Genomic DNA, 25,905 nt, shown 5'->3' on the forward strand with positions numbered 1-25,905 from the left:
CAAGTATAAATTAGAAATAGAAAGGAAGTAAAAGATTGAGAAAGAAAGCTGAGATTAAGAAAAAAAAGACAGTAAAATTAGAACAAAAAAAAGTTTATGTTTTATTTTTCTTAAATTTCCAACACTGACCAAATTCTGAACAAATAGACACCATACTTCTAAAATTAAGTTTTCAGAACCAGAGAGATTATTTGGCAGTAATTATGACTGATCACGCTATCAAAAATTCACTTATATCCGAATGCACCTGCCATAACTTTTCCACTGTGTTTATGGGTTGCTACTGGGGAACCGCAACTTCATGCCCTTACATTGATTTCAATGCAGTCGATCAACAAGTATAATTATAGGATACAAACAAAAAATGCTGGAAAAACTCAGTAGGTCCAATTTTTTTCCACTTTTTTCCCATTTATTTATTGTTTTTAATTTTTTAATTTTTATTTTTAATTTTTATTTATTTTCCCATTTTTTATTATTTTAAAATTTATTTCCATTTTTAGTCATTGTTTTACCCCCACTTTTTAAGCCTATTATTGATTTTTTTTCCCACCATCATCTCCTACCCCCCACCCCACCCCCACTAGGGCTATCTGTCACTTGCTCATGTTGTTCTTTCCAGAGTGCTTATCCTGGATCGGCTATTATCACATTCCGGTTTCTGCTCTTAATGTCACCATTAGCACCTCCTTTAGCCAGTACCAGCACCATCAACACCCCTCTGACCTTTCGTTTATGACATCTTTTGCAATCTCTCCTTTGCCTCCACCTATTGCTGGCCTTCTATCCAGCTTCACCTGTTCCACCCCCCTTAAGTAGTATATATTTCACCACATCTTTACTTCTCTGTAGCTCTGAAGAAGAGTCATACAGACTCAAAACGTTAACTCTGTCTCTCTCTCCACAGATGCTGTCAGACCTGAATTTTTCCAGCATCTTTTGTTTTTGTTTCAGATTTCCAGCATCCACCGTATTTTGCCTTTATATAATTATCGGACAGCCTGGGAAGCAGGGAAACTGGAATTTCCAGATTTAACTGAGCATGGGCGTACTTTGGAAATTGCTGCCTAATTCTCCATGATAACGCTGAATGCTGTTAGCCCGGCCATTATTCTCAATGCAACATTCCAGCCACTGACATGATCACAGAATCTTAATGGCATGGGAGGCTGCCATTCGGCCTATCATGCCTGCACCAGCTCTCCAAATGAGCATCATGACCTAGTGCCGTTGCCCTGTCTTTTCCCCATACTCTCGCATATTGTTTCTATTCAAATAATCATCTAATGTCCTCCTGAATGCCTCGATTGAACCTGCCTCCACCACACTTCCAGGCAGTGCATTCCAGACCTGAACCACTCGTCAGACAAAACTTTTTCACATAACGTCGTACCTTCTTTTAAGTCACTTAAAATCTTTGCCCTTTCATTCTTGATCCTTTTACGAGTGGGAACAGCTTCTCCCTATCTACTCTGTCCAGCCGCCTCATGATTTTGAACATCTCTATCAAATCTCTTCTCAGCCTTCTTCTCTCCAAGAGGTTTAGTTCAAAATCTAAGTATTCTATAATAGTAGGTTTGTCCACTAAATAACTAAGACATACAGACCAGGAAGATATCAGGGTTGACTCCTCAACTATGCCGAGTTAGCTAATCTCAGCCAGGTCGGTAATTATTTTAAGCCGCAATGGCCCCGGGTGAAAGAGATGACAGTCAGTCACAATTCCTGATCTTGGCAGGTAAGCAATGGTCTGGTGTGGACACAATCAATTATGTCCACAACTCTGTGGACCAGAAGATGATCATAGTGTTTGGGTCTTTACACTGGTAGGGAGTCAACACCTTAGAGTGATGGAGCTGGAGGATGCTTTAAGACAACAGGATAGGTGGGGAATGAATGTTGTATTACCCACAACTTAGCCTCTAAGTATTTGCAGTGTGGTCAATTCATTTAAGTGCACGGGCTCTTTAAATCTTTTTATGCAATCACATACATGCAGTATCTTAAAGGGCAGACTTGTGAGCAACCTACACGAGAGCTATAGGGTTGTTGCATGGCCCTGCGACGTAGAGGGAACAGCGATGACTAACTTTCAAATTGGTCATCATCCTTAAAATCCACCATCCACAAATGAACAGGGAGTCAACAAAGTTAAGTGAGCTATAGCTTCTTATTTACCAGTTGATTACATCCCATGATGTAGAAACAGACAAATTCAACAACAGAAGCACATAGTGAAAATTTAGTTATGGGTGAAAAGATAGTTTTGATTTAATTACTTTACACGGAAAGTGACCAATGTATTGAGTGAACTGCCAAACTCAAGCAAAAAATGCTTAAGTGCCAGGAACTAGCCATATGGACTGCATAAGTCCTAAATTATCAGCCCCTTATCCTGAGACTGTGCCCTAAATTCTAGATTTCCCAGCCCGGGAGAGTCTCCTATCAAGCCCCTTCAGAATCTTGTACATTTCAATGAAGTCAACTTTCATTCTTCTAAACTCCAGAGAGTATAGGCCCAATTTACCCAGCCTTTCAACATAAGCCAGCCCCTTTCATGCCCCAGGAAACAATCCAGTGAACCTTCACTGTACCGCCTCCAAGGCAAGTATATCCTTCCTTAAATATGAAAATCAAGACTACACCAGGACTAAACAAAGCCTTGTACAATTGTAGCAAGACTTCTTTATCCCTGTACTCTAATCTCCATGCAATAAAGGGCAACACACCATTTGCGTTCTGAATTGCTTGTTGTACTTCATGCTAACTTTGTATTTCTTGTACAAGTACTCCAAGTCCCTCTGAACATCAACATTTACTTGTTTCACGTCTTTTAAAAAATATTCAGCTTTTCTATTTACTAAAGTGAATAACCTCACACTTCCCCATATTACACTCCATCTGCTACCTTGTTGCCCACTCACTTAACCTGTTTACACCTCTTTGTGTCCTCTGCAGTTTACCTTTTCACCTAGCTTTGTGTCGTCAGCAAACTTAGATATTACTCTCTGTCTCTTCATCCAAGCCATTCTGGTTATCATCTCGGTGTGACAGGAGAGTTGGGGAAAAAGGTATAAGAGGAGTTGAACACATGCATGACTGAGCACAAAGGACAGTACGTGCATAAGCAAGCACAGAAAATAGATTTTAGGAATCATAAAAATTAGATTTTCAAAAGCCAAACAGGTAGGAAGAGAGAAACTTCTAAAAGGAAAGCATCAAACTGTCTTATACTTTTAAACATGGTCTTCACCACTATTCTCTACATACCAAGTCCTCGAGCAGCTATGTCTGTTGCAAACAGTACAGCAGCCTTTTTCCGGCAAAAATCATTGTAGACCTCAACTCTTTTCATCTGCTGCTGCTTGCCATAAAGAGCCATGATTGGCACACCGGGGCGAAGACGGCAAAACACATGGAACAGATACTGGACCTGATGTACAGAAAGAGAATGTGAAAGGTTCAATAAATCTTCAGAGCCCGAAACAATACTTTAATAAAAGTTAATTCTGTTTCACCATTTTAACCAATTTAAAGCTGCAGAACACATTTTTCAAAATTTCTATTTCAAGAAAGGAATGCTCCACTCAACCCAGCATTTAAAGAATGCAGGCTGATAGTCAAACAATAGCATCCTGCACCCCTCCCCAAAAAAGAACATGTCAATGCTTGCAATTTGTAGCATTTCTTCAAACTATCCACCCAATGCAGTACAATTCAGAGTCTTCAACAACTCTAATCAATGTCTGCCTGCTGCTCCATTTTAATTAAAAAAGTCAAATCGTGCAAAACACAATGCAGTTTCCAAGCTATATGCCATTCAAAATAAAAAAAAACATAACCATAATCCTTGGCCTTCCATAACTCAGACACAGCTGAAAAACAGCTTAAAGAAGAAAACTTCAAAAGCATACAACCGTATAACAACCCTGACTAAAAGCCTATGACAAAGGCGACTGCCTCTAGGAAACATTTTATAAGTTACATTTCTTTTCATTACATTGTATTTCAGAATTTTTACGAGTGTTTTAGGATCATATTCCACAATTCAGTGTGTATCTGTGTAAACTAAAGCCTAATAACCACACAGATCTATAATTGCCAGCTGTCTGCTTTTGAAGCAGTCAGCCAGCTTTTTCCACTGTTCCTGCAGGGGTCTGGAGAACTTAATCTGGGGCCACTTAAATTCTCAGTCACTTAATCACTTCGGTGTTCCTGCTGTGGTCGCTTTTCCTTCTGGTCAAGGCTGACTCCCAATTCAGCCCATGTGTGTGCAATGGTTCAGGATGGGTTTACAGTGTCCTCTGTAAGCAGCAAATGGGAGCTCATAGATGTTTGCATACAAAATTGGCAGAGGGCAGCGCGCTACTGATATTTGCTCAAGGTTTACTCCAGAAGCCGTGCCTGCTCGCAAAGAGATTGTTAACATACTGAAGTGATTCTCTTAGGTACTTTGCAGCAGTATGGAAAATGGCAAAAATCACATCCTTTTTCTTGTGTGCAGGAATAGTTTGGTATTTCGATATCAATGCCTACCTCTTTGCAGCTTGAAAAAAAGACAATTATCTTCTTATTCAGGTGATTCTTCACAAAAGAGTACAACATGTTAATTTTCTGTTGCAACTCACAGACCACATAATTCTGTTCAAGTGTTCCAGGGGTGCTGCAAAGGAAAATACTTTTTAATGTCCTTGTAAAGAAATAAAGCATGAAGCAGAAAAACAAAGTGCAGTTTACAGATATAATTTATACAGGTATATACCAAAACCACTGACTGACCAAGAACAAATTGCCCAAAAGTCTAAATTCTTCTCAGATTAAAAGGGCGTCTGTCCTTTTAAAAGGCATGCTTTAATTTTATTTACTTTACATGTCCACTTTTGGCCAGAATGTAATTCTTTTTCAATCAACATGCAATTGCTGCACAGTCACAATTTATTTCACTTCTGATCTTTGTTTCCATTATGGTATGCTTACTGATACAGCAAATAGATGCAAGGCATCACAAATCTACAATGAGTTATTACCTAGTTAGTGAGTAAGCAAACTATCTCACTTATATCTTCACCACTATACGCACCAAAACAAAATCATGTCCAGCAGGTCATTCATCTAAAAGGAAGCCATTATAATTCTACAAGAGGTACACAGAAGATGGGAATATCTATGAATCAGATAAATTGAGTTTCACTACAAATTGATCTTATTTAATATGAGAATCTTCTTTGCATCAGTCAACTGATGTCTTTTGCTAAATAAAGTCTCAGAAAATATAATATATTTACTTTCTGAATCTAATTTAACTCAAGTCTCCTTGTGCTTATTTATTTTTACTGTCAGCTCACATAACAGAACATGATGATGAAACTGATAACAACAAAGCTATTTAAATATCATGAATTGCTTCATTACTTCAATTACAATATGTCTCCGTTTAACATTGTTTCACTTTGACATCAGTAACGGGGCCTGTAATCTGATCAAGCTTGGCAAAGATCTTTTTAACATTGTTTCCCCCGTGACCCAAATGACGCCATTTTCGAGCAGCCTCTTCCCCTCCCCGACCTCCCACTCGCAGCCTCTTCCCCTCCCTGACCTCCCACTCATGGCAATCGGGAGACTGGAAAGAGCTAGAGTGGAGAGGCAGTCGGGAGACTGAAAAGAGAGGGATTGGAGAGGCAGTCGGGAGACTGAAAAGAGAGGGAGTGGAGAGACAGTCGGGAGACTGAAAACAGCATGAGGGGAGAGGCAGGCTTACCTTCCGGGGGCGAGAGAGCGGACCTGCATGGGAGCACCCTTCCTGAGTTGCTCGGCAGATTTGAAAAAAGTGTGTGACATCACAGAAAAGTCATGAGCTGATTGATTCTTGAGCAGCTGTTGTTAGGGACTGCATTTCAACCCCAGTGAGTAAGGGTGAAGAATTTCTACTTTCTACAAACCAGTTTATGGTTAATAGTACAAAAATAAGGTTAAAGTAAGTAAAAGTTAAAATAAATAAAGTGATTTAAAAATTTAAGATTAAGACATGGCAGGACAGTTCAGCCAAGCAGAATGCCCGTTCTGTGAGGTGTGGGGAGTTGTGGACACTTCTCATGACGCAGACAAGCCCATGTGCACAAGCTTGAGCTCCGCGTTTCAGGGCTTCAGCAGTGGCTGGAGTCACTGAGGTGCATCCATGAGGCAGAGAACTACGAGGATAGCATGTTCAGAGAGGTGGTCACACCTCAAGTTAGGGGCAAGCAGGCAGATAGGGAATGGGTGACAACCAGGCAGTCCAAGAGAATCAGGCAGGTGGTTCAGGAGTTCCCAGAGGTCCCACTCACTAACCGGTTTTCCGATCTTGATGTCGGTGATATGAATCCTTGAAGGAGTGCAGCAAGAGCCAAGCCAGTGGCACCACAGGTGACCCAGCTGTACAGGAAGAAGAGCAGAAGGGCAGTACTGATAGGGGATCCTTTAGTTAGGGGAACAGACAGGCATTTCTGCGGCCGTCAACGTGACTCCAGGATGGTTTGTTGGCTCCCTGGTGCTAGGGTCAAGGTTGTCACAAAATGGCTTCAGGACATTCTTGTGGGGGAGGGCGAACAGCCAGAGGTTGTGGTCCACATTGGTACTAACAACAAAGATAGGAAAGGGGGGTGTGGTCCTGCAATTGGAATTTAAGGAGCTAGGTAGAAAATTAGCAAGCAGGACCTCTGAAGTAATAATCTCCGGATTACTCCCAGTGTCACGCGCAAATGAGGAAGATAAGACAGATTAATGCATGGCTGGAAAGAAGGTGCACGAGGGAGGGCTTTAGAATCCTGGGACTGGCTCTGGGGGAGATGGCACCTGTACAAGCTAAATGGGTTGCATCTGGTCAGAGCAGGGACTGAGCTCCTTGTGGGGCGTTTTGGTGGTGCTGTTGGGGAGGGTTTAAACTAACTCAGCAGGGGTGTGGGAATCAGGAGAAAATATTAGAAAGTAATACCAGGGTGCATGATATGCTGGGAGAGGCAGATGGCACTAAAATAGAGGATTGTAAGTTAATAGATGGAGTCTGAGTAAGGTAGCAAGTGATGGATTCTAAATCAGGGTTACACTGCATGTATGTGAATGCACGGAGTATGGTTAATTAAATTGGGGAGTTACAGGCACAGATTGCCTCGTGGGATTATGATGTTGTAGCAATAACAGAAACCTGGCTTAAGGAAGGGCAGGTCTGGAGGTTAAATATTCCTGGTTACAAGGTGTACAGAAAAGATAGGAAAGGGGAAAAAAAAAAAGGAAGAGGGGTGGCGTTTTTGGTTAAGGAGAGTATTGCAGTACTGGAAAAAGAGTATGTGTCAGAGGATTCAAGGACAGAATCAATTTGGCTAGAGCTAAGGAATAAGTAGGGTGCAATTACATTGCTCAATGTAATATATAGGCCACCAGCTAGTGGTAAGGATATGGTGGAACAAATCTGCAAGGAAATCACAGAGAAGTGTAAACATCATAGAGTATTTATAATGGGGGAATTTAATTACCATATATAGACTGGGATAGAGGTATTGTAAGGGGCAGTAAGGGACAAGCATTCCTAGATTTCAGGAGAATTTCCTAAAGCATTATGTGTCCAGTCCAACAAGAAAGGAGGCACTGCTGGACCTGGTTCTTGGGAATAAAGTAGGCCAAGTAGATCAAGTAACAGTGGGGGAACGTTTAGGATACACTGATCATTGTATCATAAGGTTTAGGATGACAGTGGAAAATGACATTGGTCAATCCAGAATAAGAATAATGAACTGGCGGACAGCGGACTTCAATGGGGCAAGAATGGAGCTGGGCCAGATAGACTGGAATCAAAGATTGGTGGGAAAAAGAATAGCTGAACGATGGGCTATGTTCAAAGAGAAGATGGTTTGGGCACAGTCAAAGTATGTTCCCTCAAAAGGGAAAGATAGGACAAACAACTCCAGAGCTCCCTGGATGATAAAGGAGATAGAAATTAAGTTAAAGAAGAAAAGGTGTCCTTGTGACAGGTGTCACGTAGCAAATACAATTGAGAACCAAGCTGAATACAGAAGGTTCAGAAGGGATGTGAGAAAGCAAATACGAAAACCAAAGAGGGATTATGAAAAAAGACGTTCCAAACAGAAATCCCAAAGTGTTCTACAAGCACATCAATAGTAAAAAGGTGGTGAAAGGAGGAGTAGGGCCCAGTAGGGACCAAAAAACGGATTTACACAGAGGCAAGAGGCAAGGCTGAGGTGTTAAATGAATACTTTGCATCTGTCTTTACCTACGAGGCAGATACTGCCCAGGCCTTGGTGACAGAGGAGGAACTCAGTCACTAGAGGGGTTTAAAATTGATGTGGAGGTATTGGATAAATTGTCGGTACTTAAAGTTGATAAGGCACCAGGACCAGATGAGATGCATCTGAGAATATTGAAGGAAGTGAGAGTGGAAATGGCAGAGGCACTGGCAATAAACATTCAATGTACCCTGGATTTGGGGGAAGTGCCAGAGGGATGGAGAATTGCAAACATTACGACCTTGCTCAAAAAAGGTTGTAAAGATCTGCCCTGCAATTACAGATCAGTCAGTTTAACTTTGGTGAAGGGAAAACTTCTAGAAACAATTATTCGGAATGGAATTAGTAGTCACATGGAAAAATATGGATTGATTCGGAAGAGTCAGCATGGACAGTCAACTTGCATCAACAGCACTATCAATGGAAGAAGGGAGCACAGTTAGCAGCAGGGAATAGTCAGGCCAATTCAAACAACTGAGGCCAGTATCATAGGTGGACAGATGGTCAGTCTTGCTGAAGTCACAATGAGCTACAGAATAATTAGAACATAACACATCTAGCAAATGGTTGCTAAGGTTAGCCTGATTTGAATAGGGATTAGCTATTTACAAAATAATTAATGTACCTGTATTAAGTTTTAACCTCCATGTAAAAGCAAAATTCAATATGCTGAATTTTTTCCAGCACTTTTTGTTTTTATTTCAGATTTCCAGCAGTATTTTGCTTTTATTTCAATATCAGTAACATTGATGAGTTTTCTGCAATCTGTATTTCATTGAATTCAATATTGATCTTCACTGTTTCAGAAATGGGGTTGACCGACTCTCCAGGCTTCTGGGGAAGTTAAGAACAAAAAGAGAGAAAAGGGCAAAACAAAGAGCAGAAGTGATGACACAAGGAGGATGATGGAAAGGGGGCATAGGCATATTGGAACTTTTACCACGAACTTTCCTGCAACCCCATTTAAGTTGCATCTAAATTGCGTTTTAAAAAGACAAGTGAGCCAGAACAATGCTAACACATATGCCTGAAGCAGGAAAAAAGCTGTGAATGTCTACAGGACACTCCAGATATAAGCAATATGCCAGACAAACATGAATACCATGTACAGATATCTGAAAAGAAAAACAATTCAGAGGACCTGCTGTAAGTTTACAGACTTGTTATTAAACAAAATAACAACCTACCTGAATTTAGCATTTTCATGAACCCAAACATACTCTGGGTCTTTCAGACTCAGTCGTGCCAAGTCCTTAACGGATTTAGTTTGGGTTGCTGAGAAAAGCAAAGTCTGGCGCTTCTTAGGGAGGTTTTCCACAATGGCATTCATTGTCTCAGCAAACCCCATGTCCAAAATTCGATCAGCTTCATCCAAGACTGCAATGAGAAAGGAAAAAGGCACATATACTGATGAAGGCAAATGATTATATACACAACTCCAATTTGAGCAGTCATTGCTGAACCTTACACATTACTACAATAAATCATCGCACATTCTGTGGTAATCAAGGCTAGATTCTGAGAGTTTCGAGCAAACGTATTCAATACAGACAACTTTTTTTCTAATTCTGTACAATGGAGCCCTGATACAATCAGCCACACTTATCCCTTTAAGGATATAGTAGCATTTTCCCAGAAAATCAAAGGCAAGAGTATTCTACTGTATTCCAAGATTGATTTTGTTCCAGGGCAATATGGTGTCACTGTAAGTTAGATCTTCAATGCATTAAATACACCGAGTGACAAGATCAGTTAGTGATCATAGCTAGATCGGCCACAGACATTACAGATTTTCACAACTAGAATCCCCCTCACAAGCTATACCAATCATCAGTCTGTGGTCTTCCCGTAAATCACCTCAGCTCTAGGCTCCTTATTGAAGTTATTCCAATAGCCTAATGAGTATAGGTCTACATCACAATCACCCCACTGCAACATGCTTGGTATGCAGGTCACTCATTCACTTCAATTCAGCGTTGGGTCACTCTACACTCTCAGTTAACATCTAACATCTCCATAAAGTGCAATCCAAAAACATACAACTTCTGCTTCTGTGATTACCTCAGGAATAAGCTCTCAATGTTATACAAGAATGTCAACTGGCACTAACTTGTACACTCATGTCACAATCCAGGATAAAAGTTTTCCACTTGAGCAATTTACACAGCCTGTTAGGATACTTGCAGCTAAAACAATTTGTCTTCAGCATCTTCATATATATTCTTCATCAGGCACTGAACATTCCAGGTATACAAACTCATGCACAAATTCTACCCAGCAATGTGGAAAATTGCCCAGTTATGCCCTATCCACAAAATGCAGGGCAAATGCAATCCTGCCAATTACAATCCCATCAGTTTAATCTCGATCGTCAGCAAAGTGATGGAAGGGGTGGTCAACAGTGCTCTCAAGCAGCACTTAGCAATACTCTGTTCGCTGACGCTCAGTTCGGGTTGTGCCAGGGCCACTCAGCTTCTGACTGCATTACAGCGTTGGTCCAAACATGGACAAAAGAGCTGAATTTAAGAGGTGAAGTGAGAGTGACTGCCCTTGACATCAAGGCAGCATTTGACTAAGCACAGCATCAAGGAAAAAGTAAAACTGCAGTCAACAGGAATCAGGGGAAAGCTCTTTACTGGTTGGAGGGATACCTAACACAAAGGAAAGGGCTGTGGTTAATGAAAGTCAATCATCTCAGTCCCAGGACATCGCTGCAGGAGTTCCTTAGGGTAGTGTCCTGGGCTCAACCATCTTCAACTGCTTCATCAGTGATTTTCCCTCCAACATAATGTTATGATCCCCAACTAGGTTACCACTGGACAAGCCTGATCCCAGGATGGAATCCAGCTTGAGAGATCCTAACTTTTGTTTGTTTGTTTAGCTATGTGGAGAGTAGCTACTGAACAGAGTCACAGGAGTCAGCTGATTAACTTTTAACAAAAGAATAAAACATTTATTCAACAAGAAAAGATGAACTATATTACAATGCTCCTTCACCTACAGCTAATACTTTATAGATATATACAGATTTGTAAGGATAGCACAAGTTACCAATTGGCAACCTGTAGTCAGGCACACCACACTCTGAAAACAAGTGACAGATGCCACCTCAACCAGATGCTATGGATCTCTACTCAATTCTCTCCAGATTCTTGTCACACTGAGCCAACCAGAGTCACTGCAGTCCATCTTTCACATGAGGGTTTCCAACTGCCACTTTCCAAGAACTCGCCTTAGAATCTGCTCCCAAACTGACACTTTCGCTCAAGCGTCTTCCACAAGGGTTCACCTCCAGGGTTTTGAACACTCCTTCCTATGTTCCTCTTCCCTGGGTCACCACATGATTTCAAGCCGTCTTCCACGCAGTCTCTTTCACCGACTCAGCTGTCAACCACACACCACTGCTTCACATGCCCATAGCAAAGAGTTACAGACCTTCAGCTGTCTCTTTGGACCTTCTTGCAAGCTGTTCTCACTTTAAATCTGCTTTCTGCAGCTTTTGTATCTTTCAGCAGGATTTTCCCCTCATTGGGCGGGCGGGCCCGGGAGCAGCCACAAGACGGACCACCACCCACTTTGGGCCCCAAACACACTAAGAGCCTCAGCACTGCCAGGATGGGGGCAGGAGGAAGGCGAACACTGAAGTCTGCGCTTACGGGGGGGGGAGAGCGCACTGAAAGCTGCCTCTGGGAGCTGAAGAATTTTAAATATAAAAATAAACATTTTACAAATGATATAAACTTGACCCCACATGTGACTCAGTCGCATGAAGGGGGACATGGAGAAAAAAAATTTAAAATTGTGTGTGTGTGTGCTGTAACCATTGGAATCCTCATCCTGCCTGTGGATGAGGTTTCATTAACAGTGCAAAGGCTGCCTGACTTATTCACCCACCCGCCAATCGTTGAGCGGGCAGTGAAACAATACAAATTAATTGCTTAAGGGCCTTAATTGGCCTCTTAATTGTCGGTGGGCGGCTGCCACCTCTCGCATGCGCCCACCGGCCAAAAGATCGTGAGAGCGAATGATGACGTCAGGATGATCATCTGACCTCATCAAACACTATTTTCTTCCCGTTTGGGTCAGGCGTATGCCTGCTCATGGGACAAAAAATTCTGCCCTTTAAATCTGAAGCTTGGTGCCTTTGTCTCTGCCCCTCACTCAACAAGGCCTTTTCCAGGTTCCTATCCTTCCTTTGACTAGAAGTTCTTTTTGGGAGTTTCTCCTGTTCCACTCCCCTGAAATTCCTTAGCTTGGGGCTGGCTATCTGTCCCTTCTGGGGGTCTTCTGTTTGGCAGCTGTCTTCAAACTAAACTCAGAACTGCTGTTTCTTTAGTTTTTCTGCATATGTCTGTGGGAGGGCCCTGCCTCTCTGGACCCCTGTTGCTCGGCAACAGCCCAGTTTCTCTGCTCTTGTTTGTTTAACTTAGATGCAACACTCGTAAACCTCTCATTAGAAATGCAGGCACATTTTAAAGTGAGACCAAAACTCAATTTGACCTTTTCTTAACAGAGATACAGAAATACAAATCAAGCTTAAACTTTAAAGCTAAACCTCATTCCTAAGACCTACAAATACCAATATAACTTACTTAAACTAACAATAAGGTCAGAAGTGGGGAAGTTTGCTGATGATTACACAATATTCAGCAACACTTGCAACCCCTCAGATACTGAAGCAGTCCATGTCAATATGCAGCAAGACCTGGACATTCAGGCTTGGCCTGATCAGTGGTAAGTAATATCTGTGTCACACAAGTGCCAGGCAATGACCATCTCCAAGAGAGAACCTAACCATCTCCCCTTGACATTCAATGGCATTACCATTGTTCAATCCCCCACTATCACTACACCTGGGTTACCATTGACCAGAAACTGAACTGGACCATCCACATAAACACTGTGCCTGCAAGAGGTCAGAGGCCAGGAATTCTGGCGTGAGTAACACCTCCTGACTCCCCAAAACCCGTCCACCATCTACTAGTATTACGGACAGGAGAGGGGCAAGCAAATTGTACTAAGTTCTTCTCACCAGCTGTCAGTAAGCAGAAGTTGTTTTAAACTATTTTTAGCATGCTGTACCGTGTTTTCCCAAACTCTTGGTTTGCATTATTCCATATACTAATAACTCGCAGCAAACTCACGTTATGATTAACTCAGAAGGTAGGTTTATTTCACATTCAAAACCTGGAGGAGGAGCATTTGCAACTATACACACAGTAAAGGGGAGATAGAAAAAGGAGTTTTACAACTATGGAGAGTAACAGTACAGGAATCACAGACATGAATATTAGTTCACGTGATTTCCAGAGTCCTAGAAGTCAAAGTCCAAAGGGTGTTTCCTTCCTGGCAGACTTCAGTCCTGATGAGCTTCTGGTTGGAGATGACCAGAAGAAAATCTTTGAAACGAATAGTGCTTTCTGTGCTTAGGCCACTTGGCAGGCATTGATCAGAGGCTTTTAAAATCAAGCAGGCTTCATGGAGTTGAGAGACGGTAACCAACAGCTTGCTTAGCTGGGCTCCTAGAGTCCTTACCAGTTCATGTTAAAACAGCAGTCTGCCTGTGAGGCCAAAAATGTAATATTAAAACTGTCCAAAAGGCCAGAGGAATGGGTCATGTGACATGGCCCATTAAGGGTTAATTGCAGTTTAACAATCATTTTCTGTGCTTCTAGCCAGAATTCCATTGTTCCCCCTTGGGAAAGAGAGATGAGAAGGCTATTAGCATCTCTTTCAGATAATGAGTTCGATCTCTCGCTTTTGTGATAGTTCAGCTTGGGAAGCATGTTCATCTGCATTTCCTCTGCTTTCGTTAATTACAAGGGGTCTGTACAATGAGGTGAGAGGTTCCACAGGCTGAGAGAGGAACTCTTTTGTTCTTGTAACTCTTGGTGGTAGCTCCCAGAACAAAGGGCCAGTCCTGTGGTCATGTAACCTGCAGCAGCCATCTTTTTTGGTTCAGCAGAAAATCCATTAAAAAAAATAGCAATAAGAATAAAGTTTTGATCATAAAGCGTTGGATCTCTTTTCATGTCTTAGGAACCCAACAACTAGGCAGAAGTCAGGATTGGAATGGAATACTCTCCACTTGCACGATTACAGGCAGCAACAACAACACTCAAGAAGCTCAAGGCCAACCAGGCCAAAGAAAACTAGCTTGATTGGCACCCCATCCACCACCTGAAACATTCACTACCTCCACCACCAATGCAGTGTTAGCAGTGTGTACCATCTATAAGTCGCACTGCAGCAGCTCACCAGGGTTCCTTTGATGGCAGCTTCCAAGCCCACAAACTCTCCCACCTAGAGGGACCAGGTCAGCAGATGCATGGGAACACCACTGCTTGCAAGTTCCCCTCCAATCCACTCATCATCCTGACTTGGACCGATATTCGCTGTTCCTTTACTGTCGCTGAGTCAAAATCCTGGAACTCCCATCCTAACAGGACTATGGGTGCATCTACTCCACATGAACTGCAGCGGTTCAAAAAAGCGGCTCACCACCACTTTCTCAAGGGCAGTTAAGGGTGGGCAATAAATGCTGGCTAAGCTAGTGATGCCCACATCTTCTGAATGAATAAAAAGCTTCCATCTCCAAACCATTTTCCTCACACCAGCTATGAAAAATTTCAATCTTCCCTGATCTTAATACACATTTCTTTACACTACAGGCAAACATTTGTTCTTCTTTCACTGAGCCTCCCTTTTTTCCGCATGTAAGTCTTTGCTCATCAAGAATACAGTAACCAAGAATGCAGAAAATAGTACCATCCTCCACATACTGCAGTTCCCTGGCCTACCCTTGGAAAGTCAGCAAACAACTTGGACCCAATCAGAGCCCTTCCTTCACTTTAAACCATTCTGACATTCTCATGTGAACTTTCATGTCTTTGGACATCATCTTTTACAAGTTGATAGTAGTAAGATGCTGCTCAATAGCTCCAATTCCCACATAATATGTTCCTAATATCATGTGTATTATTGAAGACAGAGTGAAGGCCAGGCACTTTGCCATAGACGTAGGGTGGATAGGAAAAGAAGTTACCATGGCCAATCTTACATATTTCTTAGAAGTCAGCTAAGGAGCAATTAGAAAATGTACAGCAAAGGGAGATACTAAAAAAGCAATAGGAAAATAACAGAAAACTTTGACTTCTTTCAAGTAGAAGACCCCCTGAATATTTCTGGCTAATCACTATTTATGAAAAGGTTAAAGTTAGCTGGCCTTAACTGATAGCTGACTGATACTGCAACACTTATCAGCTAATTGTAATACAATGCACAGGAACAGCAACATTCTACACCACAGAGTAACAAAGCATTGCAATCTCAGACAGACAGATTCCAATCTCAGCTGTGCCAACAGGGGCAGTTCAGTCCTGTTCCTCAGCACCTATTCCAGGACATTCATAACGTCCAACTTAAAAGCAGTGTTAGCAGTTGTAGATGAGCACACAGTTTTTTTCTTCATTTTACATAACCTAAGGCAACCTGCTATCACACAAAAAGAATTGTTTTTAAACTCAAATTCTTCAGAATGACAAGGATGCATCACTCGTCACAACTACATTCTCAAAAGTATTTAAATATGAATGATGATTTTAAAACAAATGGATAAACGTATTAATTTAGAAGATAAAAGGCAAGTTGAAGGCAAGTAACTGTCACTCAAAGTATTCATCCATTTTATAGGCAAAAAATGGTCATCAGAATTTTTTTTTTGTTGCAACCTGGAGACCTTCAATCACAGTCCTCTTACTACCTAACCATTCCAGTGTTTACAAACAGAATGCGTCCCCATTATTTCAGAGGCTCCATAAAAAATAACAATAGCCGTAAGCTCAGACCACACTGAAGGCCACTCCAGAGGTGAACAGTTCTGGGAAACCATTTCGCTCACCAGGTACCCTGCAGTCCCAGAAAATGGTATTTCCCCAGAATCCTGCAGAGTTGTTTACAAGCTGGGCTGAAGCTGTAGACTTCACTGTTCCCTATGCAGCTTCTCTGGAACACAAAGGGATGTCACTGAAGAGGTCTGGGAGAAAAATGGTTCAAGGGTTTCCACAGGAATAATATGCGATTGGACAAAATTTGTTAAATAATCCTCAGCGTGCTAAGAATTAAGATTGTCAGTCAGGCTTGCGTGGTGCATTTGCGTGTACTGGAGGCTACATATATTAATACACAGGGCCCTGTTCTTTGCAGACAGAAAGAACACGTACACACATTGCGCCTGTTTCAGCTAAACAAAATAAGTGATGGCCATTCGCTGACTCGTTCCTCAGGGCAATGCCTTGATCAGAGTCAAGCCACCTGGTTTAAATTTCAATGTTTAGCAGTTAACTGACAGTCACCATCAACTGGTGCATTCTCCATAGCAACACCTCATGTCCTGATAAGTGCAAGACAAAGCTTCAGCATGTCTCTTTTTTCAGCAATATTCGAATAATAATATTTGCGCTTTTACAAGGTATCAAAGAAAACTCTGCTAAGAATGCTGTTTTTCTCCTGAACAGAAAGTACTGCCCCAGATACATTTCCCTTAAATAAATGCACATACCAAGCACTTGCAGGTCAGAAGCATGGAAGTAGGTTGTCTCATCCATATGCTGCAGAAGACGACCAGGAGTGCAAATAACAATATTGGTGCGATGGATCCTTTCAGACTCTACTTTCAGGTCCTATTGTAAACAAGAATATGCATTCAACATCTCATTTAAATGATTACCAATGTCAGGCAACAGAAGCAGGTAAGAGAGAATTGATGCAGGTCTAAAACATGCCCTAATTAAATTGTTCAAAGGCAGAAGTGGTAGTCCACTAACACCTTTAGAGATTTTAAAAATTAAATTAAAACATTTATTCACAAAAGAAAATAATTCAAACACATACACAAGATTACAGTTACTTGATATTATAACAAATCCCAAAATTCCTAATTAACCTGACTCCCAACTACACAGCCCCTTTAAGGCAACAGTCCAAAATAGATTTTAAATTTAAATAGGCAATCCAGCAAGGTTACTACAGCACCCATTCGACAGTGGAATTCCAAAGGCTTTTAACACAACTTTAGTTACTGGAGCGGCACTTCTTCAGAGTGGCTAGTGGCTTTTCCCAAGTCTGGTTCACATGGTGTATCTTTGCAGATTTTCCATGGCCACACCCTCACACAGACTTCTATCCTTCTTTAAATGTGTTTCCCTCTCGTTAATCTATAAAATTCCATTGTTCTATAAGTCTTTGGAAATTTACTTTTTCCATATTATAAAAATCTTTCATATTGTCAATATGGCCTTTTCCTTTATTTTTTGAGAAAAATAAATGTATTGCTTTGCCTCACTTATCTTGTTAGTTGTAAACATTACACCATCCATTTGAAAATCAAACAACCCTTTCACTTATCTAAAAATGCAAATTTCATTCACACCCTGTGGATCCCTCATCCTAGCTTATCCACCTCATTTCAAAAGTCTGTTTTACACCTACTCTTTTGATAATTCCAATCTTGTAGTCTAAGCATCTCTATTTTAATTAAATCAGTCACACAGACAGAACCATCCACACTCACACCCATAAGCCTACAATAATATTATGAAAAATGCGATAATATGTTGTCACAAAACTATCAATATGAAAGATAAGTAAGAGGAAAAAGGTGGAACAATGGGAGAAATGCAGGGAATCAGAGCAAAACATTGATCCAAAAGTAGCAGAGTATAATGGGACAAATATATGGTAAATAGGATGTAAGAAACTGCTCAGATAAATATCAAGCATTTCTATAAACATATTCACCACATGCAGGTGTTATGAAATAATAATTTTCATAATATTTTTCTGATTTATTATAAAGTAGGTTTATGGGATAAGTATAGCTGGGTCTGGCTGTGTGATTTAGTTACATTTGGAGTCAAGTAGGCTGCAAGTTTAAATCATCAAAATAAGCTAGGTGCTTGATATGCTAATAAGTAAACATGGATGATGGCTTAGCATGTAATGTGAAGGGAATTTGCATTTTTAGATAAATGAAAAGGAGATTTGGATTTCAAAGGGCTCTCAGTCAAACTAGCCAAAAGCAAGGCTAAGGAATGTTTATTTTCCCAAAGGTTACTGACAATAAATAGTAGCAGCATGAATTTTCTTTTATATTATGAAGCAAATGTAGTTTCAAAGGCATATAAAACAATAGAGTTTACATCTTAAAAAGTGAAAAACATGTATAAAGGAGAATGAGGCTGTGTGTCAGGAGAAAGTCATGTGAGATCTAACAGAAGTGTGTGATAGCCTTAATGAAGCCTCCAGTCTTTGTGCATAAGTCTGCTGTCTACCAAATCCGAAGCTGGAGAAAAGCCATTTAGAATTCCACTGTCCAGGGTATTGTGTTAATTTTCTGGATCTGTTTAAAATCTAAAATCTATTTTGGACCATTGTCTTAACAGGGGTGTAACTGGGAGTCAGATTAATTAGGAATTATTATAGTGTTAATTGTAGTCTTATGTATGTGCTTGACATCTTCTATTTTGTTAAAAGAAATTTTAATTTAATTTCTTTACATCTCAAAGTCTTGGTGGACTTATTACTTCTGAATTCAGGCGTGCATCTCAAAATACAAATTGCAAAAGCACTGTGATAGCGTGGCCAAATTTCCTTCATGGATTTGGTCTGTCCGGCTCACATCATCTGCTGCATCACAACGCAGGTTAAAAAGAATGAGGACAATAAAAGTTCTGGCACAATCCTAATTAATTAAGGGATGGGGAAATACATTGTTTCCTGTGTTCATAGGCAATCTCCGAAGAACAGAATTTGAATATCCCAGGGAACAGGGAGAAGGCCAGAGTAAGAAGAAGAAATGGAAATTTCAGATACAGTAGTCACTTATTGGCTGAGAAAGTTAAAGGAAAGCACGAACTCAGTAAGTCTCAACAAAGATATATTCCAGAGAAAGAGAAACTCTACAAGGAGGATGAATCATTGGTGGCTAGCTAAGGAAGTTAAGGATGGCACCAATTGAAAGAAAAGGCGTACAATACTGCGAAGATTAGTCAAAGGCCAGGAGATTGGGAAAATATTTAAAAACCAGCAAAGGATGACTTAAAAATAAAAGGAGAATTTAGAATACAAGAGTAAACTAGTAAGAAATATAAAAACAGAAAGTAAGAGCTTCTACAAGTATATAAAAGGGAAGGGAGTAGCTAAACCTGGGTCCCTCAGGTGTTGAGACTGGGGAACAAAATAATGGGAAACAAGGAAATCAAAGAGACTTTGAACAAGTATTTTGCATCTATCCTCACAGTAGAAGACACTAAAAGCATCCCAAGAACAGCTGAATATCACGGAGCCAAAGTGAGGGAGGAACTGAAAACAATCGCTAGAGAAAAAGTACTAGGAAAACTAATGGGACTAAAGATTGACAGATCCCCTGGACCTGATGGCCTGGATCCTTGGCTTAAAAGAAGTGGCTGAAAAGATACTGCATGCATTTGTCACAATCTTCCAAAATCCCTTTGACTTAGAAAGATCCCAGCAGATTGGAACCACAAATGTAATGCCTGTACTTAAGGAAGGAGGGAAGCAGAAAGAAGGGAATCTTAGGCTAGTCAGCCTAATGTCTGTCATTGGGAAATGCTGGGGGAATCCATTGTTAAGGAAGTAGTCACAGAACATTTAGAAAACCATAATACAGTCAAGTAGAGTCAACATGGTTTTATGGAAAGTTTGACAAATTTAGAGTTCTTTGAGGATATAACAAACATGGTGGATAAAGGGGAACCAGTAGATGCACTGCATTTGGATTTCCAAAGGCCAATTGTTAAGGTACTATATAAAGGTTACTGCACAAGATAAAAGCTCATGGTGTTAAGAGTAATAAAGCATGGATAGAGGTTTGGCTAACTTACATGAAACAGAGTGTCAGGACAAATGTGTCAGTTTGCCAACCTAGAAATATCTAGCGGGGTTTCACAGGGATCAGAGTTGGGGTCTCAACTATTTACAATCTATGTTAATGACTTGGATGAAAGGACCAAGTGTATTGTAGCCAAATTTGCTGATAATATAAAAATAGATAGAAAAGAAAGTTGTGAAGAGGGCACAAAAGAGTCTGCAAAGGGATTTAAATAGGTTAGGCAGTAGGCAAATATTTGACAGATGGAGTATAATGTGGGAAAATGTGAGGTTGTCCACTTTGACAGGAATTGAAAAGCAGAATATTACTTCATGAAGAGACTGCAGAATGCTGTGGTAGAAGGATCTGGGTGTCCTCATACATGAATCAAAAAGATAGCATGTAAGTAGAGCAGGTAATTGGAGCAGCAGATGAAACATTGGCCTTCATTGCAAAGGGTATGGAGTATAAAAGTAGGGAAGTACACAGGACATTGCTGAAACCACACGTAGAGGACTGAATAGTTTTAGTCGCCTTATTTATGGAAGGATATATGTGCAGTTCAGAGAACATTCACGAGGTGGTTTCATGGGATGAAGGATTATCTTAGGAGGAAAGGACCTAGACTCATTGGAGTTTAGAAAAATGAATCTTGTTGAAACTTGACAGGGTAGATGCTGCGAGGATGTTTTCCCTCATGAGGAAATCTAGAACTAAGGGGCGCAGTTTCAGAATAAGTGGCTCCCCATTTAAGTCAGAGGTGGGGAGGAAATTCTTTTCTCAGGCAGTAGTTAATCTTTGGAATTCTCTTCTCCAGAGAGTAATTGAGGCCGTATCATTGATTATTCAAGGCTGAGATTTTCTTCTACAAGGGAGTTGATGGTTCTGGGAGGGCAAGCAGGAAAGTGGAGTAAAGGCCACAATCAGAACAGCCATGATCTTATTGAATGACCAAGTTGAGTCAAGTGACTGAATGGCCTACTCCTGCTCCTATTTCTTATGTTCTTCAAGGACCAGGTCCAGAAGGGCTTCATAGGAAAGAGGACTTAAAGAAGTGGTAGCAAAATTGGAAGCAGCACCAAAGTAGCTAACATTGTTAAAAATATAAAAATAAGGGGCACAGGGGTCATCCAGGAAACTACACACTATAATCTAATACCTAATTCCTCTATTGAGTACAGGATTCAAGAAATCAAATGAAGATAAAAGCAAAATCCTGCGTGTGCTGAAATCTGAAATAACTGAAAATGCTGGAAAAACTCAGCAGGTCTGGCAGCATCTGTGGAAAGAGAAACAGAGTTAACGTTGAGTCCATATGACTCTTGTTCAGAGCTCTGAAGACGAGTCATGTGGACTCGAAACGTTAACTCTGTTTCTCTCTCCACAGATGCTGCCAGACCTGCTGAGTTTTTCCAGCATTTTCAGTTAGTTCAAGGAATCAAGATGTGTTAAAAACCCCTAAATAATTTTGGAAAAATGGAGGTGCTGTAACTTTATGGGATGGAAGTCCTGTGTAACAAATTCACTACAACTCAAGCAAATTACAAATCCTGTTGACAATGGAAACTTTGTGGAAGAGTTATTTAGATTTCGGCCAAATTTAGGTTACTTGCCAGGTAAATAATTAGTATGCAAGGCAGGAAGGCATCTAATAGAAGGCAAGCTTCATATCATTGAAAATCGGCTTAACCAGGAAAAGGAGGGTTGTTATCAAAGCTTTGTCAATGTGGGAAGAGGTCAATAACTTGGGGCCACAGAGGTCAGTGCTGGGGCCACTTCTATATACAAGAAATTGAGAACGAGGGGCAGAAGTAAAGCCGTCCAAGTGTGTAGATGACACTAACTTAGAGTGTGTTCAAATAATAGGCATGGGGTATTCCCAATATACAGTTGTATCAGGGTTTCCTGACTTTTATGCTCCATCCCCCTTACAATAAAGGCCAACGTTCCATTTGCCTTCCTTATTACCTGCTGCACCTGCATGCTAACTTTTTGTGATTCATTTATGAGCAGATCCCTCCATAACACAGCATTCTGTAGTCTGTCTCCATTTAAATAATATTCTGCTTTTCTATTCTTCTTGCCAAAGTGAACGAAGTCACATTTTCCAACATTATACTCCATTTCAATTGTTTTGCCTATTCATTAAACCTATCTATATCCCTTTGCAGTCTCTTTGTATCCTCCTCACAACTTGTATCATTGGCAGATTTGGATGCAATACAGTCAATCACTTCATCCAAGTCATTAATATGGATGCTAAATAATTGAAATCCCAGCACTGATTCCTGTGACACTCCACTAGTTACAGTTTCCCATCCTAAAAAGGGCCCATTTATCCCAACTCCGTTGCCTGTTAGTTAGCCAGTCTTCTATCCATGCTAATATATCACCCCCAATACCATACATTCTTATCTTGTACAGGAACCTCGCATGTGGCATATTATCAAATGCTTCTGGGAAATCCAAATACACGACATCTACTGATTCCCCTTTATCCACCCTGCCTTTTACATACTCAAAGAACTCTCATAAATTTGTCTTTCACAAAATCACGTTGACCAGATTGCATTTTGATTTTCTATATGTCCTGCTACTACCTCTTTAATAATGGATTCTACCAATTTTCCCCAAAGACAGATGTTAAGTCAACTGGCCTGTGGTTTCCTGCTTTCTGTCTCCCTCCTTTTCTGAACAGAGGTGTTGCATTTGCAGTTTTCCAATCTGCTGGGACCTTTCCAGAATCTAGGGAATTTTGAAAGATTACAAACAATGCATCGACCATCTCCGCAGCCACTTATTTTAATACCCCAGGATGCAGATCAGTACTGTGTACAATTCTGATTACCATACTATACGCAAGAATACCCAGGCTTCAGGAGCAGTGCAGAAAAGGGCAACCAAATGCTGTGGTAGCTTAAGGCAATGGTTCTCAAACTGAACCACTGAAGATTCATTAAGACTTTCCAGGAATTCTGCAAAGTCATCTGAAAAGTAAGATTCAGAGACCTAGAGAGGAGAGGGACTTCACAGAGTAGCTGGGATGTGTCAACGAATTCAGCTGACCTGCTTTTACTTATATACCTTTATTGGGTGACCACAATTAGTGGCCCAGAGTAAACAAAAGAGGGACAGCCAGAGATGGGCTTGGTGCAAGCCAAGAAGCAAGAGCAGAGTGCAGCCACCATCATGTGAGGAGAGGCAGGTGCATGGAGGAGTGCTGAGAGTGGCACAAAGACTAACAATGTAAATGACCATCTGGTTGCCTCTTGATTTCTGCTGATTTTGGGTCAAACAGTGGAAGAGAATACATTGAACTTGTTTGAAAGTGCCAGTGAGCATAGGATACGTAGGTTATTAAGTTTAGCAGTCAAATAATTTCACTAATCTGACAAACATTTATGTTGTTTGTATTACATGAACATTTTACATGGTAAATGAGATTCCCGTTTTCATTTCGCAAAAGAATATTCATCATATAGTATTATAATTTAGACGCCAGGGTGGGTGGGAAACATGATCACTCATCCATTTTAAAAGTAATCTTTCAGTCATAGGTTAAAGAACATTAGCTTATGTCATCAGCAATAGAGAGTTTGAAAAAGCTAGAATCCTTTACTGTAAAGAAGAAAATTAAGGGACGGTGGTACTTAAGCATTCAAAGAACTTTAACTTAACAGATAAATAGAAACTCAATATGTCTAGGCCTAAAGCTGTCCGCCACTCTAATTGTCACTCCTCCTTTAAGACATTCATTAAAAGCCACCTTTTTCACTTGTCCCAATATCTCTATCTAGTTCAGTGTCAAATTTTAATTGATAAATCGCTCTGTGAGGCATTCTAGGACGTCTTATGATGTTTAAGATGCAATATAAATACAAGCTAATTGTCACAAACTGTAGAAAAAGGAGACATGGGTTCCAACTTAGTTGCAGGAAAATACACAGATCATTCAGATTGAATTACTGAGGGTAGCAAAAGTATTCAGGCCAGCAAGGGCAGATGGTAGAGAAATTTCAGGAGACAGCCAAGGATATATATGGGTGTGGGCAGGGGAGAAGTATTAGATTTGCCATGTTCCTAATAACTGGCAATGGAGTTCATAATGCTATCAATTTGCAGCATAAATTTCAATGAGATATAAAGGAGAGAGCGAGAAAGAGAGAGAGAGAATGTGAACGAGAGCGGGGGGGGAAACAAAGAGCAAGAAAGGACAGAAAATAAAGTTTTGTAAAAATGTTTAAAATGTCATTTTTTAAATCTCCAACAACAATTAATAACTGATGAAATAATAGTTAATTTTCAGAGTCAGAGAGGTTAATTGGCAGTAATTTACACTAATCACATAATTAAAAAGGGTTAAAAACAAAAAACTGCGGATGCTGGAAATCCAAAACAAAAACAGAATTACCTGGAAAAATACCTAGACTTGAAATGACAATATTTAACTTGCCGTAGCGAGTTTAATTCATATCTATCAGGCAAATATATGTTTTCGCCATTTTATTTCAAAAGTGCACAGACAGCAAGATGCCCCTTTCAAAAAAACAACAGTGCAACTTTACAATTTGGGCAGCAGCTTTTGCGTCTGGAATTTAAACACACATCAGCCTGAAGTCGTAGCACTATTTACATATAAGTAACAGCAAGTGCCATTATTCTCACTTTGTTTTGAGAGCAAAATCAGGATCAGTGTGTCCAATTAGATGGCAATTTTAAGACAAAATATTTGTAAATGTAAGATTTTCTTTTCTGTTAACAAATACTTTCAATCTTCCCAAATAGATCTAATAAACCTACAAACTGAAGGAAAATAATTTGCAAATTCAGCATCAAATTCAGTAACCTCTACTAAGGTAATATTTAACCTTTGTAGTAATTCTGGAATAACCTGAGCAACATACAGTTCCCAGGCAAAACTCATTGTTTGGCATGCCAAAAACTGGTCATTTTATAGCAAATACCCACAATATAGGTTCACCTAATGTTATTCTTATAAAAATATTTTATCTTTAATGCGGCTTTAAACTTTAACCCAAAGGTAAAATAGTTCCAAAACTACAGTCCTTAATACCTACCTTTCCTCCTATTACAAGTCCAGCTGAAAATTCATGATTTTTCCCCACTTTGCGCAGAACTTCAAAGGTCTGATAGGCCAGTTCTCTTGTAGGAGATATGATGAGAACACCTAATCCATCTTCCGATGTCCATTGCTGACGATAAAGACATTCCAATACCTACAGAGTGGCAGGCATTCTGTTATCAGCATAAATTTGGAGGCTTATTTGATAAGTTGACATAATTCTTGTGTTTTCTGCTGCTTTATGATCAACTTTCCTCCGAACCAAATGCAATGACCATGGGCCAAATGCTGTGTACACATCTGAGTTTGCCATTTATACAATTTCTTGACAGTCAGCAGTAAAATTGGTATCAAGTTATTGGAAATTATTTGTTTGTTGTACAACTAACATGTAGTAACTACTATATGGCCTAAATAAGCAGATTCACTTACTTGACAAAACATAATGCACATTTATCCACCATTTTGTAACATTTAAAATAGTGTACCTGGTCAACAGATTCAGCAACAGTGCAACAATCAAATTAATTATGCCTTAGGTCCACTCACCAAATACTAAACAAATGTCATAAGAGACTAGAATCCTATACAAATAACACTAAATAATTACTAAGGCGAGTGCAGCTCCAGCACTTGGTTAGCAACTTGCCTTACAA

General features: G+C 40.2%; 1 protein-coding gene across 1 annotated transcript in view; it reads right to left on the reverse strand.

The window, feature by feature from the left end:
- ddx10 (DEAD (Asp-Glu-Ala-Asp) box polypeptide 10) overlaps positions 1-25,905 on the reverse strand; it is a 274,853-nt gene that overhangs the window by 222,595 nt on the left and 26,353 nt on the right. Inside the window, exons 4-8 of the mRNA XM_041198686.1 lie at positions 25,245-25,403; positions 16,837-16,957; positions 9,464-9,653; positions 4,537-4,663; positions 3,271-3,433 (exon numbers count right to left, since the gene is read on the reverse strand). Coding sequence (XP_041054620.1) covers positions 3,271-3,433; positions 4,537-4,663; positions 9,464-9,653; positions 16,837-16,957; positions 25,245-25,403 — 760 coding nt within the window. The remainder of the gene's footprint in view (positions 1-3,270; positions 3,434-4,536; positions 4,664-9,463; positions 9,654-16,836; positions 16,958-25,244; positions 25,404-25,905) is intronic.

Source organism: Carcharodon carcharias, chromosome 11 (assembly GCF_017639515.1).
Source record: "Carcharodon carcharias isolate sCarCar2 chromosome 11, sCarCar2.pri, whole genome shotgun sequence".
Classification (NCBI taxonomy): domain Eukaryota; kingdom Metazoa; phylum Chordata; class Chondrichthyes; order Lamniformes; family Lamnidae; genus Carcharodon; species Carcharodon carcharias.